The 18523-nt window shown below is 27.9% G+C and overlaps 1 protein-coding gene across 2 annotated transcripts; it reads left to right on the forward strand.

The window, feature by feature from the left end:
* Nucleotides 1–12874: 12874 nt before the first annotated feature.
* LOC100246183 (probable protein phosphatase 2C 33) lies at nucleotides 12875–18170 on the forward strand. 2 transcript variants are annotated; one of them, XM_019219509.2, is made up of 6 exons: nucleotides 12876–13554; nucleotides 13685–14264; nucleotides 15570–15956; nucleotides 16055–16172; nucleotides 17018–17241; nucleotides 17325–18170. In XM_019219509.2, the coding sequence occupies exons 2-6, from the start codon at nucleotides 14013–14015 to the stop codon at nucleotides 17802–17804; spliced, it is 1461 nt and encodes a 486-aa protein (XP_019075054.1). In that variant the 5' UTR covers nucleotides 12876–13554; nucleotides 13685–14012; the 3' UTR covers nucleotides 17805–18170. The 2 variants fall into 2 exon arrangements, with proteins under 2 accessions (XP_019075055.1, XP_019075054.1); XM_019219510.2 differs by lacking the exon at nucleotides 13685–14264 and having other exon boundaries at nucleotides 12875–13554.
* Nucleotides 18171–18523: the final 353 nt, after the last annotated feature.

Genomic DNA, 18523 nt, shown 5'->3' on the forward strand with positions numbered 1-18523 from the left:
TGTGACATACTTTGGAATGCAAGGAGTATTTGGTGGCGAAAATGGAAATTGGTTTTGAAGACATGACTTCGAGTTTGAAAATAAATCACTTCCAATTGTGAGAGTGTTTTATTTTTTAAATCATAAAATATGGTATTTCAAGGTTTCCTAAAAATGATTTATTTTGAAAACTTTGTAGAATATGTATATAGTATCATTTTAATTATCTTTGACATGTTATGAAATTGGTGTCATGCAAACAATGGGCTAAAGTTTCTTGTTGAATGTGACAAAATTTTGGAATTTAAGGTTGCATTTGATAGTGAAAAAAAAAATTTGATTTTGAAGACATGATTTCGATTTTGAAAATAAACTAATTTTATATTTCAAGTCATAAAATACAATATTTTTTCAAAATATGATTTTCTTTTTTGAAAAAAGTCATCTATCTAGTATCATTTCGATTCCCTTTAAAAGGCTTACACATGTTACAAAGGATGTGACTCAATTTGAAATCTAAGCTTGTATTTGATAATGAAAATGGAAGTTGGTTTAGAAGACATGATTTCAAGTTTGAAAATGAATTGTTTCTAATTGTTAAAGTGTTTTATTTTTTAGATCATAAAATACAATATTTTAATGTTTTCTAAAAATGATCTATTTAAAATCATCACGAAGTATGTATTTTAAATCATTTCAATTAATTGCTTTTGAGTGACTTACATATGTCTAAAATTGATGTTACGAAACAATGGGATAAAATCTATTATTGGATGTGAAAGAATGTATTTGATAGTGAAAATGAAAATTGGTTTTGTAGACATGACTTTAATTTTGAAAATAGACCACTTACAATGGTTAAAGTGCTTTGTTTTTCAAATTATAAAATACAATCTTTCAAAGATTTTCTAAAAATAATGTATTTCAAAAACATCGTCAAATATGTATTTAATATTATTTCAATTTATTGTCTTTTGAGGGGGTTAGACATGGGTGAAATTGATGTTATGGAAACAATGGGCTAAAGTTTATTATTGGATGTGACACAATTTTGGAATCTAAGGGTGTGTGTGGGAGGAAAAATAGAAATTGGTTTTGAAGGCAGGACTTTGATTTTGACAATAGGCACTTTTAATTATTAAAATGCTTTTATTTTTCATATCATAAAATATGAAATTTCAAGGTTTTCTAAAAGTGATTTATTTTGAAAACTTTGTCAAATATATGGTTGGTACCATTTTACTTATCTTTTTGAAAATAGAAAATAGTTTTTCATTTTCACTTTGGACTTTAAATTGAGTTTTGAGCAAAAATTACTTCCTTCAAAAACAAAAATTCGAAATCTAGATTGGGTTTCAAAATAATTCCCAATCTAATAAGTTTATGCCATATAAGCATCCCTGTGATAAAATTGTAGTTGATGATTGTGGTTTTGAATATTTTTTAAAATGATTAAAACTATAGTAACTAACTACAATTTTAAATTAAAGCTTAAAACTATAGTTAGTAATTACGGTTTTGAACTTAACTTCAAATTTTTTTATACATATGAAATTATGTTATTTCATTTAAAATATTTTAGTTTAATTCAAAACCGTAGCCACAAATTAATATTTTAAGCTTAAGTTTAAAACCGTAATTGATGACTACGATTTTGATCATTTTAAAAAAAATTCAAAAATATAGTTACTAACTGCAATTTTATGATATGGATGTTTATGTAGTGAAAATGCACTAAGTAAATCTAGTTTATGGATTATATTTTTAAAATGGACTATTTTTGGTCAAAATTCCCATGAAACAATAATTCATCTTAACATCATTTAAATCCAAATGATGACATCTGAACATCATAATGTGACAACCACAATTCATCTAAATTCAGATGCAATTAAGTAATATCGAGTACATCCTAACATCATTTAATGCAGAAAACCCTTTAAAATCTTAAATGTTGGGGTCAAGTTTTGAAATGTAGGTGAAAAACCCTAGTCAGTCATGTGATTCCACAGCCATTGAAAATCTGTTGAACTAAATAAATGAAAACAACAACCATACAAGCTATGGACCACCCATCTTCTCCAACCCCCAAAAGTCCATTACCATAAATAAAAAAATTTATTAGGGTTTGAGATAATCATGTAGAACCCTTGACATTATTTAAAGCATGTGATGACAAGCTAACCTAAACCAATGTCCACCACCATTTAGTATAGCAATTAACTTTTGCTTTTAGCATTATAAGTAGGAAAGGAAGAGAGTGTTTGTTTTTTAAGTTTTTGTTAAACATAATGTACTTTTATACTTTAAATTATTTGTTTTTCTATTTTTTTTAATGATTTATTATAAATTTTTTATTGAATAAAAAAATTAAAATATTTGATCTTTTCTAAATGAAAAAAATTAACATTTTTTTTTCTAATACTTAATAGAAATAAAATATTATAAAAATAAACCATTTAATGTTTAACACTATTAAATACTATTTAATTTTAAGTTCTATTCAGAATTAAGTTTTAAAAAAGAACACCATTGAAATATTACTTTTATTATATAATTGATTTTATTTTTGAGATAAATACTTTTATTAAAAATTAGAATAATTTTGACATTTTAAAATTTTTAATCAAATTAAAATATGCTTTCTCTATCATATTTGAGGAAAAATATAATTTTTTTTTCCTTAACAAGTATTAGCATATTCATAGCAAAACAATGTTTTTGCTAACATAGAAATTCTTTTACTAGAATCTAATGTTCCAAGATTGAATTTTTATTTATTTATTTATTTATTTTTGAAGATAATTTGGCAATGGATTCAATTCAATTTTTAATGAAGTTTGTAAAAACTTTTAATATTAATTTTTTTATAAAGAAAATATACATATATATTTAAAAGCAGGAGGTGAGGTGGGGTGGTGGTCCATTGTGGGGCATTTTGGTTAAGAAATGTTAGTGGTTTTGGACCACAAAGGGGACTCTCAATTTGTGACATTTACAATAGAAAGTACAACTACAAGTCTACAACTCTCATGATACCTACAATTTATGTGGTATGTGATTTTTAAGAGTGTTATATATTAGCTGTAAATGAGTGGAAAGTATTTCATTCATTGTAATATTGGTTTCATGGCAGGTTTGCGTTGACTCTTTTTTAAAATACATTTCCTATAGAAATCTTTAGGCTATGTTTGTCCCTAAAGTTTGGGAGAAAATGTGAGAGATAGAAAATAGGGAGAAAAAGTTAAAGGATAAAAAAAAAGTGAAAAAAATTAAAAAATGGATTTAAAATTAATAAATTATTTTTATATCACATTTCAAATTTGTTTCACTTATTTAACTCTTGTATATAAAAATTAAATAATTTAAAAATATATAAGTTTCTTATTATTTTAAGTATATTTAATTTTCTTTCTTATTTTTGTGATATAATTAAATATGAAAAAAATCATTTTCTTAGTATTTTTTTTCCTTGATATTTTTCAAAAACTAAACATAGTCTTAAGGAGAAAAAAAGAATCACATCTAGAAATAGTGCCTTTAAAACAAATTTGATTTCTTACAAATCTCTTAATATTTTTTTAATATGGTTCTCAAAATTATAGATTTTAAATTTGTAATAAAAACCATAATATTTAAATATTGATTTTTAATTTGTGGATATGTTTGGTTCTCAGAAAATATTAAAAAAATAGTTTTTTCATATTTAATTTCACAATAAAAAAATAAAATATAATTAAAATTAATTAGAAATGTATATATTTTAAAATTATTTAATCTTTATATAATGGAAAAAAAATGAAATGAGTTTGAAGAAATATATAAAAATAATTTATTGACTTTAAATCTATTTTTCATTTTCCTTCTACTTTTTCTCTCAATTTTCTTTTCCTCAAGTTTTTTGGGAATTAAATGCATTTTTTATATTTTACCATCATAATTTTCAAGTATGAATTTTTTCCTCTCATTTGATTTTTTTTTATATCAAAATAACAACATGGCATCCACATGGCAAAAAAAAAAATGATTATTATAACATAAATTTCAAACCAAGCTAAAAATCTTAGGTATTTGGGCCTACCATTGTTATATTTATGAAATTAATAGGTTTTAAAATAATTTAATAAAGTGTAAAATTATAAGGAGGTGTCAAGTTAAGTGCTTGAATGTTGACATCTCAGCAAGCATGAAAGTGAAATACATACTTTGGATTCCATAATGTTTAATAGTAATTAGTAAACCAATAAATAAGCCTTGCATTTCTCACATGACTTAATTTTAAAAAGTGTTTTACTTTATTTGATGATGTTGATTGCCATTGATGGCTTGTTGACTTCAATCATATCTCTCATGGCAACCGTGAGTGAAAATTGACTTGCAAAAATAATCCCAAATTAAATTACTTGAAATTATTATTATTATTACTATTATTATTAATGTTTGTGTTAAACAATTTGCAATTAGACCTTTTTCTTAAAAAAAAAACAAAAAACAAAAATTGTTACTAATTTATATATATATTTTAAATTTAGAAAACACCTTTGATAATTTTTTTTAATTGAAAATAGTTTTCTATAATTTATTTTAAAATATATTATATTTTTTAAAATAAATTTAAGGTATTTATAGGTGTTTTTTTTATTTAAAGTATTATAAAAAAACAACCGAAAATATAAAAAATACTTCAAGAACTTTTATATTATAAGTAATCACAAAATATTATCCGTATAAAGAATAAATCCAAAAAATTATTTTTTGAGTTTGTAAAAAAAAATATATATTCATAAAAATAGATGAAAAATAAGAAAAATATACAAGAAAAAGAAAATAGAGAGATAAAAAATAAAAAATAAATTTAAAATCAATAAATTGTTTTAATATCTCACTTTAAACTCATTTAATTTATGTAACACTTCTATAAAAATTAAATAATTTAAAGATATAAAAGTTTTTTTTACTAATTTTAATTATTATTACTATTTTTGTATTTTCCATAGATCCAAACTTGCATTTTTCCGGGGTGCTAAGGGGTGAGGTTTGCCAAAAAACTTTCAGGAGTTTATATGGTTGGAAGCTTGACCATACTACAGGAGAGGATGGAAAGAAGCTGGAAGGACCAGAATTAAAGGTGGACATCATAGAACTTGAGTTTGGTCGTAGATAATGTGCTGATAAAGAAAAATCTCCAGCGATTATAAAAGAGGAAGAAATCTTATTTACATTTTTGACTTTCTGTTAACCAAACATAAGTGGAATTGCTTAAAAAAATAAATAAATAAAAATGCACCCTGTGGAGTGGAGTTTAGTCTTCACTCATTATTGTATAATTTTGTCTGTTGGAACGAAGGAGTCAAAACCCATGAATTATTCCAACCAAAAAAACAAAAATAAAAATAAAAATTGGGCACAAATTCAAATGACCCAAAAACCTTGAGTCTATTACAAGATTGCAGTAAAAAATGGTGGAATTTGACAAGTAGTTTTGAGTTGTAATTATTGCCATGAAGGCTAAGGAGTTGACCATGTGGTGGTGGGAAGACCAAACAATAAAAACAAGAATGTTTATACAAGGACCCCACAACATGAGTTGATTTAGGGTATACCCTAAAATTTAATACTACCCAACATGTAGTGCCAATGCACCTCTATCCATATATAGGGACATCAATATGTGTTACCACATGAGAGAATCTCTATGTACATTTGATATCATCTTAAGATATACATATATATTTTTTCCTAAGTTTACTCAATCTAAGTTTATTATAAAGTTATGGATACCTTCCCACAGGCTCTTAATAAATTTTTATTTAATTTTTTCGTAGTGGATGATCTTTGTTGATCCACAATAGAAATACAAAATGAAGATCATTGTATTCATATTTTTAAAGTAAGGTTTATGTAAGATGTGTTTTTTTTGTTTGTTCAAAATTCTTCTTGTATTGTTGATATTAGAAAGGAAATGATATGTTTAAGGGATTTTTCTAATAAAAATTTAGGGTTTATGTCGGTTCATCGATATTTTTTTTGTGTAATTTAAGGGTATTTTTTTAATGTGTATTAATGTTTATAAAATATTTGTTTAAGAATATTTGTGTTTGTAATAAAAAAAATATTTTTGCATGCTAACATTATTATCTTTTGTAAAAAAAATAAAAAATAAAATTAATGTCCTGTAAAAAAGTTCTATAAAAAAGTTCATTACTTTTTGTAAAATGAAAAAGGGTTTTAAGTTGAAACTTCATCTTTAATATTTATAGTGTGGTTGACCATGTTTCCATTCACCATGTTTCCATTCAAAATATTTTAATGAAAGCGTTTTCTTTATAAGTTTTTTTTTAGAAGAATCATCCATCAAGTGATTCTTTTTGAAAAAAAAGATATTATAAATAATTTAAAATTTTTTTAAAAATATTTCCAAAAATTTGCAAATCACTTTATTTCTTTTCAAAAACACTTTTTAAATTAAAAACATTTCATAAAATTACTGTTGAATCGGTTCTTAATACTCCAAAACAAAAGCATTTTTTATATTAAAAACACTTCTTAAAATCACTGTCAAACGAACTTTTAGAGCCCGTTTGACAGTAATTTTAATAAATGTTTATAACATTTTAAACACTTGAAATTTTTTATCATTCAAATGTTAGAAATACTATAAACGTTTTCTAAAATCACTATTAAATACACTTTTAATGCTCCAAAACAAAAATACTTTTTAGATTTAAAGCGTTTTCTAAAATCATTATTAAATGGACTCTCAGAATGTATTTGACAATGATTTTGAGAAGTGTTTATAGTATTTCTAATACTTGAAAAATTAAAGTTTTCAAGTGTTAGAAAAACTAAAAACACTTCCTAAAATCACTATCAAACGCACTGCTTGAGTGCATTTGGTAGTGATATTAGAAAATGTTTCTAATTTTATCATTTTTTTTAAAAAGTTTTCTAAGCAATTTCATTAATTTTGAATCATTTATGTTCAATCGATATTTGTGTAAAAATATCCACCAATATTTTGAATTCAAGTATCGATATATCCGTATTTACCGATATTTTAAACCTTGTTTAACACCTACTCAACCATAGCAATATAACTCTTTCATTCACAATATCAAGTAATATTTCTATACCAAATTAAGAAAGAACCTTTCCTCTGGCATACATCCATCGTAAATGAGCATCTAAGAGTAGGTATAACATAGTAAAAATAAATAAATGTCAATCTTTCAATAGAATTGAGGTTAAGATACAATACTGAACACCCTTGAGAATGAAACTATCAATGATACGACTTCGAGGAATGTCCAAATGACAAATTCAACTTGTAGTGTGAAATTTAGGTAATATTCTTTCATCCACAAATTGTATTCATTACATAGTAACAATGATTGTTACTAAGGCATGCTTCACATGGTCAATGTCCAAGTCCACCCCCCAAATTAAAATAATGGACTTCTCAAACCATATGCTTTAAACTATAATTTCAATGTTATCATTCAAACACCATGTGAGAGTGAGTCACCTACCTAATTGTCACATCAAGACATATTTTTTTCAACATTCATGTTATAATATTTGCATGCTCTACTTGTGGAGACTTTTTAAATCAAATATTCATTTTCAATACCAAACTAAATAGAAAAAAAAAATTATTTGGAATAATCTAATCTATGTTGTGATTCATGTGAACTTAAATGCATTGCAACACAAAAATATGAAGACATGTATTGATTCGTGTGGATTTATAATTAGCTAAATAGTTTATCTATGTAATTAAATCAAAATTTTAATGGTATTTGAAATTTAGGCTATGTGTAGTCCACGATGATCCACCAAGCCTAGTCGATATTTAAATGCATGGAGCCAAATAATTATTGCTTGGCAGCAATTTTGTGAATTTTAAATGAAATACATATTTTTATTAAAACAAAAAATTAAAGCTTATTTCATCAAATGTTTTTGTGTGATTCATGTGAATTTGAATATAGTGAAAGACAACAATTCGAGGGCCAATGTGTACCTACAATCAAACTTGAATAGTTTTCAAGTTTAAATCAAATCATTCAATCAATTCATAATCCCTAACACAATGACATGATGCATGTTTCAGATTCGTACAATCAAATACTATAATTGGGAAAGAAAATTTATATCAAGAATGGCAATATTGTTTTGGGTTAATTTCATTTCCCTTCTTTAAGGTTTTGATTAAATCCATTTAGTTTTAAAATTTCATCATGCACCTTTTTTTTTATATTTTGAATGAGATTAGAGGTGAGTGAAAATAAGAAATAAAAATGATGAGGTAAATATTTGATAAAATTTCAAATCTATAAGGACCAGATGTAGTGATGTAAGCAAAACTGAAAAAATCAACAAGCTGATCCAAACCAACCAAAATTGATCATATTGGTTCAATTTTCAAAAATAAAAAAGATTGATTCGATTTGAGAATTTTGAAAATCGATCTTGTTGATTCGGTTTTCGATTTTCTTGTCTCATAACCGATAAAAACTGAATCAAACCGATATTCTAAAACTTATATATAATTATTTGATATTTGATATTTTTTTTTATATTAGATTCTATTAAAATAATTTATTGTTTCTATATTATGATTAAATTAATTCTAAATGCATTTAATATATTTTTAACATAAAATCCAAGTTGGTTTTAATTAATTTTAAAAACAAATTAAACTTAAGGCCTAATATAAACTCAAATTAATAGGATTTGAACTCAAAACAAAAACAAATCTATAACTAGGTTGAAGACTAAAAAAGATTATTAAGTTGGATGACACAAAAATTGAACCAAACCAACCTCAAAAGACTTGGTTTGGTTTGGTTTTTTCTTTCCAAATATGATCAATTTAGTTTTTATCACATATAAAACTAATTATATTGGTTTGATTCATTTTTTATCCAAAAATCGATTAAATCAACTTTATTTACATTCTTAATTAGATGTATTTAGTCGAAACCTAAGGGGAAATAAATGAAATTGACCCTTTTTTTTTTCTCTCCTCATTTTAGATAAACATTCAAAACCAAACTGAGCATTAAATTTTAAAATTTTATGGAAAGATCATTTTTAAATTTTATGGAAAGATCTCACCTGTCTTATGATTTGTACTATGAAAAACCTAAAGTTAAAAGGAAAAGTATAATATATATATATAAAAGATCCACATCCCTTTACATATTATTTACTTAATAAAAAGAAGGGTCACTCTTTGTCTGCATTTTTTTTTTCTAATTCCTTTGAAAAACAAACTATCATCCATCTTGAAAGAGATTTCCAAACAGCTCATAATGTGGGCATAATGACAAGACTCGAGTCCTAATAGTTGTACAAGAAAGAAAAACGTGCATCAAAATAATTAACAATCCCATTTTTAAAACTATTTTTGTCAACAAACAAAAATTTTCAAATGACTCATAGTTTTCTATGTAGTAACGTAGTTGCTGATTTGAGATTTGTACAATGAAAATATAGAATATAAGAAAAACTTGAAACAAGACAATAATAATATCCTTTGATTTTCTTATTCTTGGGTTCATTTGTGACATAGAGAATTTGACTATTCTTGAATTTTCTTATGAGGAAAAAGTGATTATAGTATGCCTTTTTAATTCTATTTGTATGATATAACTAATTCGTTGTGTCAATAGAAGTTTTAATACAAATATATTAATTCAAAAATATAAAGATAAAATAAATAAGAGAAAATAATTCAATTATACCATAAAGAATACTACAAAGATTCAATTATACCATAGAGAATACTACAAATAATTCCATGAGACATCTTCCATTTTTCCCTCCACTTAGCATAATCTATACAAACTCATCTTCATTTCATCACTTTTTTTGCCTTATGACATTCAATATTTATAAAGATATTTCTAATAACTTTTCTTATTTAATAAGGAAATCTAATATTATAATAACAGTTGTTTTAAAAAACATTTTATACAATATTCTTTACAAAAAAGAATATATATTAATTATGAATTTAGGATATTTTCCAATGAGTTCCAATATTAAAAATATTTCATATTAACGTTATGATTGACGACTTTAGTTATCTTATTTGCATCCTTTCAATTAAAGAAAAACAACAAAGAAAATTAATAAAGATTTACCATGTTTCATGAAAATTAAGAAAGATTTATTATCTTTCAATTCATTGTAGAGTGAACTAATTAAAAATTAATAATATAATAAAAACGTAATAATATATGATCATCATTTTGTTGAAATTTATTTTATGTACTACCTCATGAATCAAGTTGGCTCATGGTCCACCAAGCCTTGGCCACCTTCCTATGGGGCCAACTAATTAGGCTTGACATGCAGCAACTTTTTATTTTAAATATAAATTTTTTTATTTTCATTTCTAAGAATATATATATATATATAGTTTTACTTTTAATTATTTTTTGTCATAAGTTTAGATTTTGGAAATAAATATGTGATTTAGACTAATCATATTAAGGCGATATTTGTTTTTTAATTGATATTTGTTTTTTTCTATACCGTTAAAAGTAATCAACAACGTAAGTAAATTAAATATATTGATAAGAAGTTTAGTTTAGTTATATTAGTTGATATCAACAAGTTAACTTTTAATTAAATAAAAAAAGTAAAATATTTTGATATTTTTCTATTCAATGAAAAAAAACAAATACTATCTTCATTTAAATTGAAAAGTTTGAAAGTAAGCGCAAGAAAAGGAATATAAGTAAGAATATGAGAAACGTTTTTTAATATATTTGCCTCCTTTCCTCATTTATATCAAGCATGAAAAAACATATTTGAAAATGTGCATGTCTTTAAATAATTTTATATTTAATTTTTCTTAGTTTTTTTATAGGAAAACTAAATAAGGTCGTTTGAATTTTCTTCTTACGTTTTAAAATTTTCTAATATTTTCCATGTTCCAAATTGAGTCTAAAAGGCTTCACATAAAAATGTTAATTAAGATTATGACCTATTTTTGAAAATTTTAATTAATTTATTTAAGTATAAGTAAACTCAAAAAAAAAAAAAAAAAAACTTAAGTCAACTCCCACCCAAACCAACTTGCTTGGAAAAAAAATTTATTTTTTAAAAATAATAAAATTTATTTTTACATAGTTAATCATTTATTATTATTATTATTATTATTATTAGATAATTTTTTTTATCTAGTATCATAAAAAAAAGAAAGGCTAATAAAAAAAAATTTTAAAAAAATAATCATAATTTTCTAATATGATTAACAATATCTATGTCTACATTTATATGACATTTTTCTTATCCAAGTTAAAAAAAACTTTATTTATCATTACCTAAAACAAAAAATTCCCTTTAATTTTTTTTATTTGACAATATTTATTGAATTATTAAAAATGTTATCTTATTATAAAAACTAAGCTATGGTCAAAAACTCCATATTTTAAACATTTAATCTAAAACCAAATAAATTTTCAAGAAAAGAAAAGTAGAGAGGAAAAAAAAAAATTATGATAAGCTAAAATTTTAAAAATATTATCTTATATATACTAAATGAAAAATTTTAAATTTAATATGCTAATTTTATAATTTTATTTTAGATATAAAATTAATTATTTTACAAACAAAAACTTAGGAAGAGTGTGCTGATTTCTAGTTTTTGTATTAAATATTCTTTTTAATATTTATACATTATAGGCCTTGATTAAAAAAAAAATACTATGAAAATATTATATATCTAAAATGGTATATTTATCCAATATAAAATTTAAAAAAATGTATTAATTGATAATATAGGAAAACTTGGGATTGTCTTTATCTAAAAACAGTTGTTTTACCGTTTAATTCTTCATCCCAAATTATGAGTGGAACTATACTAAAATAAAGTACAAAAGCCTTTCACTTTCTTTTTGGACAATTTTTTACAATTTCCCCGATCTCTTGATTGGATCGGGTTGAGTTAACTTGATTTGGGCATCCACCCAACTCGACAAAGATAAAATAAAACATTATATCAATTATATAATATGTAAATTTTTTTAGTATATAAAAAAATTATTATCCTTTCATGAAATAAACAAAAATTAAAATACCATACTTATATCTAGAATTATTATATTATTAAATTACTTATTTGAAAAAAAAATTTAATAAGATAAAATTATAATTTCTTAATTTCTCTGTACGCCATTGAACAACTAAATAAAATAAAATATATTCAAAGTATTATTGAATGTGCATTTTTTATTCAACCACCACGTAATTAACAATTTCAATTGACACATAATAGTTTTTTATTTTCATATATTAATTTTATATTTTTTAATTAAAAATAAATTTAATAGCATACCTTGAGGGTTTGTGTTGCATTTATTACATGATTAAATCTAGAAGAAATTATGTTGAAATGGTTTTATTATATAATTAAATTATTTATCTAATCTTATTTTTATAATTTTCCAAAAAATATATATATATAAAATTTTATAAAATAAAAAACATTTATATATTATAAATATATAAGGATAATTCCCTTAGACTTCACTCATGAATATTATCTTTATCCAAAACTAAAATAAATAAATAAAAAGAAATTATATTTAAAAAAAATGAAATTATCTTATTAAATTATACTTTTTATAAAAATAAGAGTATTATATAGTCAATATAATGAATTATGATTAATATTAATTATAATTATTTGAAATTAAAATAAATAAATAAATAAATAAAATGAAGCAGGGGTATTACAGCCCAGATACCAGAATGGAAAGAGAAAGGTTCCAAATTATATTTTTATATAAAAAAATTATAAATAAATATAAAAAAGAAAAAAATGAAGAATGAAAAAAGAAAAAACAGAAACCATAGGATAGAAATGGGAAAAGCATCCAGCAGAAGGCTCAAAATCTAAGGTTGCTTATTTGTTTCTTCCTCATATGCATACATATATCCACTAGTCATTCAATCACCTTTTTCTATATAATCTCCCCACATCACAAACCCAAAAGATTTTCCCTTTCTTCCCTTTTTCTTCCTTGTTCTTTCTTGTTCCTGAATTCTTCAAATTTTGCAGATTAACCCACCAATTATCTCCAAAACCCCACCATTGATTGGGCTTGGAATCATTTTTTTTTTATTCCGTTATTAAGAACGTCCCAGATTTGAAAGTGACACCAACTCTTCAGAAAAAGCCTCCATTTCTCTCTTTCTAGAAAGCTCGCCTTCTTTGAACCGCGTTTTTTTTCCTCCCCACCTCTCTTTATTTGTGGTGGTTGTCCCTATTTCCCCATTCATTTTTTTCATCCATTTCTCTCTCAACCATCAATTCTCAATTGGGCTCTTCTTCATTAAAGCGCTGCAGCTGTAATGTTTTCTTTGTTTCTTGGTTGTTCTGGCTGGTTGTTGGGTTAATTTGGAGCTTGATCTGAGGAAAAATCGGTGGGTTCTGGTGCTTCGGGCGTGATTTGAGGCTTGATTTGTTGACAATTTGCGGAAATTGTATCTGGGTTTTGGAGAACTTGAATGATTTTTTGCAGATTCGAGATTGAGTGCTTTTGGATCAATCTTGGGGTATGCCTTTGTTATTCTGCATAGATCTGCTCTTTATTGTATCCCCTTTTTAGCTTTTTGTGAATATTTTAAGATTTCTAATTGGAAAAAAGGAAAAAAAAGGGTGATGATTGTTATCCTTGTGTTTCAGCTTTAAAAGGGTTCTGGAAAGTACTGTTGGTTAGGTTTTTGGGTTAAGTTTTTAAGCTTTTGGGAGTTGAATTCTGGAGTGATCGATTTCAGAATTGCATAATTGGGGAGATTTGTGGATTAGTCTGGTAATTAAGCTGAGAAATTGAGAGCTTAATTGGAAAGATTTGAAGGCAAATTAGTGGGTTAATCCTGCAAATTAGGCCAGGAAATCAAGAATTTTTTGGTGGATTTATCGGCGGGTTCTGACGGATCCGTCTACAGAAAACAAGGGGTGTGACTGTCTGGCTGGTCTGGAGTGCATATTAAATATAATCAGGGCCCTGAGAATGGGGTCCTGCTTGTCTGCTGAAAGCAGTCGCCCTCTCCCCAGTTCGCCCTCGGGTTCTTTAGGGGTCAGGAGGAGGAAGAACTCCAAGAGACGACTGGGGTCTCGGACTTCCTCCTTCGACTCCAGGAGGGAAGAACAATTGCATAAGATTCCAGGGCGAATGTTCCTGAATGGGGCGAGTGATTTCGCCTCTTTGTTTACACAGCAGGGCAAGAAAGGAACCAACCAGGATGCCATGATTGTTTGGGAGGTGAGCTCTTTTCTTTCCTTCCAAGTTACTCTTTATCTTTTCAAATGTTCAAATCTCCATAATTTAACATTTTTTCCATATGTTGAATAAAATAATGTGCTCTCCATATTGTTGTTATTGTTCTTGCTGCTGCATAGTTAGGAGTAGCCAACAAGGTTTGGATGCTGTTTGGATATCGGTGTTAATGGCACTTTCCCCGGTTCCATGCCTGTCCTTGCCCCAAAATCACTATTTTAATGTTTAACACTTGCATAGCTCATGACATATAGAATAAGGGTTGGTGTCTTTTGATAATCTTAACTGATATTTTTTCGTGTATGGGTGTAATATTCACTTATGCAGTTTTTCAATTTTAGTTTATCCTTTTTTTTTGTGGTATAGAGATATAATGCTTTACCAAATGATGCTTTTGGTTTCTAGTTTGCTTTTGATATTGATATGATAAAACAATTGTCTCACCTTTGTTGTCATATAAACTCAAAAGTTCTCATTGAACAAGCTATTCCAGTCGTATGAGTATTTTATACCTTTTCTCTGAGTCAACGTTCCCATAGAACTAGCTTTCTTATGGGTATTTGGGACTTTTCTTTGTTTGTATGATGTCCCATCATATATACCAGTTGACTTCATCCTATTTCAGTTTTCTTCATGGTTTTCCTTCCTTTTTTTTACTGCAGTCTTCCTTTGGAATGTTGACTGCTAATTTTTCTGAGCTTGTTCATTTTTAATTACTTATGATTATGATGTATTATTCTTGAAAAGAAGCATATGTTGGAGCTAGTGAGACTTAGATGTGGTGTTTTAAAGACCAAAACCAGAAGCGTGATGTAACCGTGATTTGTTCAATATATTGTAAGATGTAGTTTTAGTATAACTCATTTACATAACGTCACAACATAGGGAACATTCTCAGGTAAGACGGCGAGTGTAGTGATGGGCTCATTATTTCAATAGAGCTCGGTATTTCAAGAGAATATTGCAACTGTTAAGATGCTGCTCCTTTCAAGCAGGATGATCACAAGATTTATATATGACTTAGTTTTTTCTAGGCCAGTCCGTAAAGCCCAATAAGAATTCTTTGGTTTCTTTCATTTCTTACATTTATTGTTTGTCCTTCACTCCTCACTCTAATTATTATATTATTTGACTAAAAGGGGCTTTGCCTATAAGCTCTGTGATTTTAAATATTACATTTCTCTTTTTTAATATTAAAATTTTGTCATTTTTTATTTATTATTATTGCTTTTTCTGCTGTTCTTGTGAGATATAATGTTTGTTGCTAATTCTATATGACTGATTTTCCAGAATTTTGGTTCAAGAACAGACACGGTTTTCTGTGGCGTTTTTGATGGCCATGGTCCATATGGTCATATGGTTGCAAAGAGGGTGAGGGATTCCCTTCCCCTAAAACTGAGTGCACACTGGGAAGTCAATATCAATGAGGATGTACTCAAAGAGATCAGCCTTAACACCACCGGAAGCATGAACTCCGAAGATACTGCCTTCATATCTGCCGATGAGGAATCCAGGCCCTCTATTGATCTTGAAGAAACAGAAAAGCAGCCTGAGATCTTTCAGGCACTGAAAGAATCATTTCTGAAGGCTTTCAAAGTCATGGACAGGGAGCTGAGAATGCATACAAATATAGATTGCTTCTGTAGTGGGACAACAGCGGTTACTCTGGTCAAGCAGGTATGATCTCATAAGCATTCCGAACTTGATTCAGATAGGATTCTCTGACATGGACTTTATTTTTCCTAATAACAATTGCCTTGGCTGTTTTTATATAGGGTCAGGATCTTGTCATTGGAAATGTTGGGGACTCCCGGGCTGTATTGGGTACCAGAGATAAGGACGGTTATCTTGTTGCCATTCAGTTGACCGTCGATCTCAAACCAAATCTTCCAGGTTTCTCTCTTTCTCTCTCTCTGTTTGTGTGTATAAAATCCAATTTCACTCCCACTAAAATGCTTGCAACTGTTTATTTATTTATTTTTTTAACTTTAAAGATTAGTAAGTAGTGAGCTGCTCAAAACCAGTATAGGTAATTGGTGATTGAAAACACAGCCATATTTCCTTTCATATGAAAACATAGCCTGGTTGCTTCTGAGAAAAGGACAAAAAGAAAGGTTGTTTCTTTTGCAGAGAATACATCCAAATTGAATTATTGGAGTCTGGCTTGGAAGCTTGGTGAGATTTGGTCATACTTTGGTTCACATGTAGCACATGCACATGTTACTTGTGAACATACAGAAAGAACAGAGTGGTTGCTCCCTGTTAGGAGAGAATTTGACCTGACAGCATTAGATACATCATTCAGCAATGAGGGTCCGATCAACTAAAGCAACTAAGTGTTGAAATATTTTGAGTTATACATCATCATGATGAAAAGGAATGTGGAAAATTATAGGCTGAATGTACAGATTGGGAGAAAAAACTCCACAGTAGAGGTTCCTTGTTAAGAATGTACAGTTTACATGTTACAGATACAGCCTAATAGAGACTTGAAGGTGCATCAAGAGGAGCTTGGAATCCAATAGTTAGATCATGTCTGTCATAGACAAGACACTGCACATGCTAGTATATAAAAGATAGGGAAAAAAAAAATCTACTTATAACCCTGTATTCTCACCCAGCCAAATGATGGTTGTTATTCATTTATTTTTTATTTGTAAAAGCTATCCATTAATGGTCAGAAAACTCTCTCCTAGTTATGTAGTTCTTGCATAATTCTTTTTGTTCTTTCATTATAGGGGAAGCAGAGAGAATTCGAAGATTCAAAGGGCGTGTTTTTGCCCTTCAGGATGAACCTGAGGTTGCCAGAGTCTGGCTGCCAAACAATGATTCCCCTGGTCTTGCCATGGCCCGGGCTTTCGGAGATTTCTGCCTCAAGGATTTTGGTCTGATCTCTGTGCCTGAAATTTCTTATCGGCGCCTCTCTGAGAAGGATGAATTTGTCGTCTTGGCTACAGATGGGGTAAAGAAGCAAGGCATTTAGTTTGCTGAGTGGATTTATCATTTCTGTTCAGGACTAAAGTTTACATGAATATTTATTCACAGGTCTGGGATGTGCTCTCCAACAAAGAAGTGGTAGACATTGTAGCTTCGGCCTCATCGCGTTCCACTGCAGCTCGAACCCTGGTTGAGACTGCAGTAAGAGCTTGGAGGCTCAAATACCCAACTTCCAAAGTTGATGACTGTGCTGTAGTTTGCCTCTTCCTCAATTCCAACACAAACAATTTTTCTACTGCTTCCACCAAATCCAAAGAGCAGGTGACACCATTGGAACAAACGGACGCTGGCATTGAGAAAGATCTCTTAGGCCCGACTGGATTGGACCGCTCAGGAACTGTTCGAACGGGCAAAGAGATCCATCCAGAAGATAGCCAAGAGGAAGCATCAAAGCAGGAAGAGTTTCATACGGAGTCAGGCATAGAATGGTCTGCTCTTGAGGGAGTGTCTCGGGTAAACACCCTTCTGACTCTGCCAAGGTTTGTGCCTGGAAAAGATGACAAAAAAGTCTCTGGAAAAACCTCCTAAATAATCCCAAGGGAGAGGAAGGGATTAGTTTGGCTTTGATTGATTTTCTTCATTGTTGATTTTTTTTCATCGTCATCTCTGTTTCATGGTTTTTTCTCTCTACAGAAGGGGGAAAAAGATTTGTAGGGTGGTCGTTGATGTCTCATTTGGACCGGAGAGGTGGACCCGGCTATATTAGTGTGTCTGGGAAATCGTCCTTTTTCTCTCTAGCGTGGGTAGAATTGGAATTTTTGTAAAATCCAACTCTCCGAGTTTTTTTTTTTTTTTTTTAATTGCCTTTGTTCTTCCAAATTTCTTGTGTGATTTGTTGGTCCCTATTATGTTGATAATAATATTGTGGTAATGAAGCCTCCATTTTAGTTTCAACTTGGAATTTGGCCAGTTCTTTTCTTTCCCTCTTGCTGTATTCGTATTTGCACCATTCTTCACATTTACAGGACTGGAAACGTATTCTTCTTCTTCTTCTTCTACTTCTACTTCTCTGTGGTCTAATATATAGAGTGCAGCTGCAGCTCAAGTTGCCAGGTTGAAACCCAGATGGTAAAGAAACAAATACATAGTGTGAATGTGAAAAGCTTGGATTTGTGGCAAGAAGGCAATGTGGTGGTCTTTTTCTTTCCTTTTCAGGACAAGTGTCTCTATCATGGAAGCCTTTTATCTCATCACCTTATTCCAATTCTAAAATGCAGATATTTTGTATGTTTTTGTCCTTCTCATGG

This window comes from Vitis vinifera, chromosome 4, assembly GCF_030704535.1.
Source record: "Vitis vinifera cultivar Pinot Noir 40024 chromosome 4, ASM3070453v1".
Taxonomy (NCBI): Eukaryota; Viridiplantae; Streptophyta; class Magnoliopsida; order Vitales; family Vitaceae; genus Vitis; species Vitis vinifera.

Bases quoted from the DNA above. Each gene is read 5' to 3' on its own strand.
- LOC100246183 (XM_019219509.2), top strand. From the start codon at position 14,013: ATGGGGTCCTGCTTGTCTGCTGAAAGCAGTCGCCCTCTCCCCAGTTCG. The intron at 14,265-15,569 runs GTGAGCTCTTTT...CTGATTTTCCAG, and splicing joins ATGCCATGATTGTTTGGGAG to AATTTTGGTTCAAGAACAGA. The intron at 16,173-17,017 runs GTTTCTCTCTTT...CTTTCATTATAG, and splicing joins TCTCAAACCAAATCTTCCAG to GGGAAGCAGAGAGAATTCGA.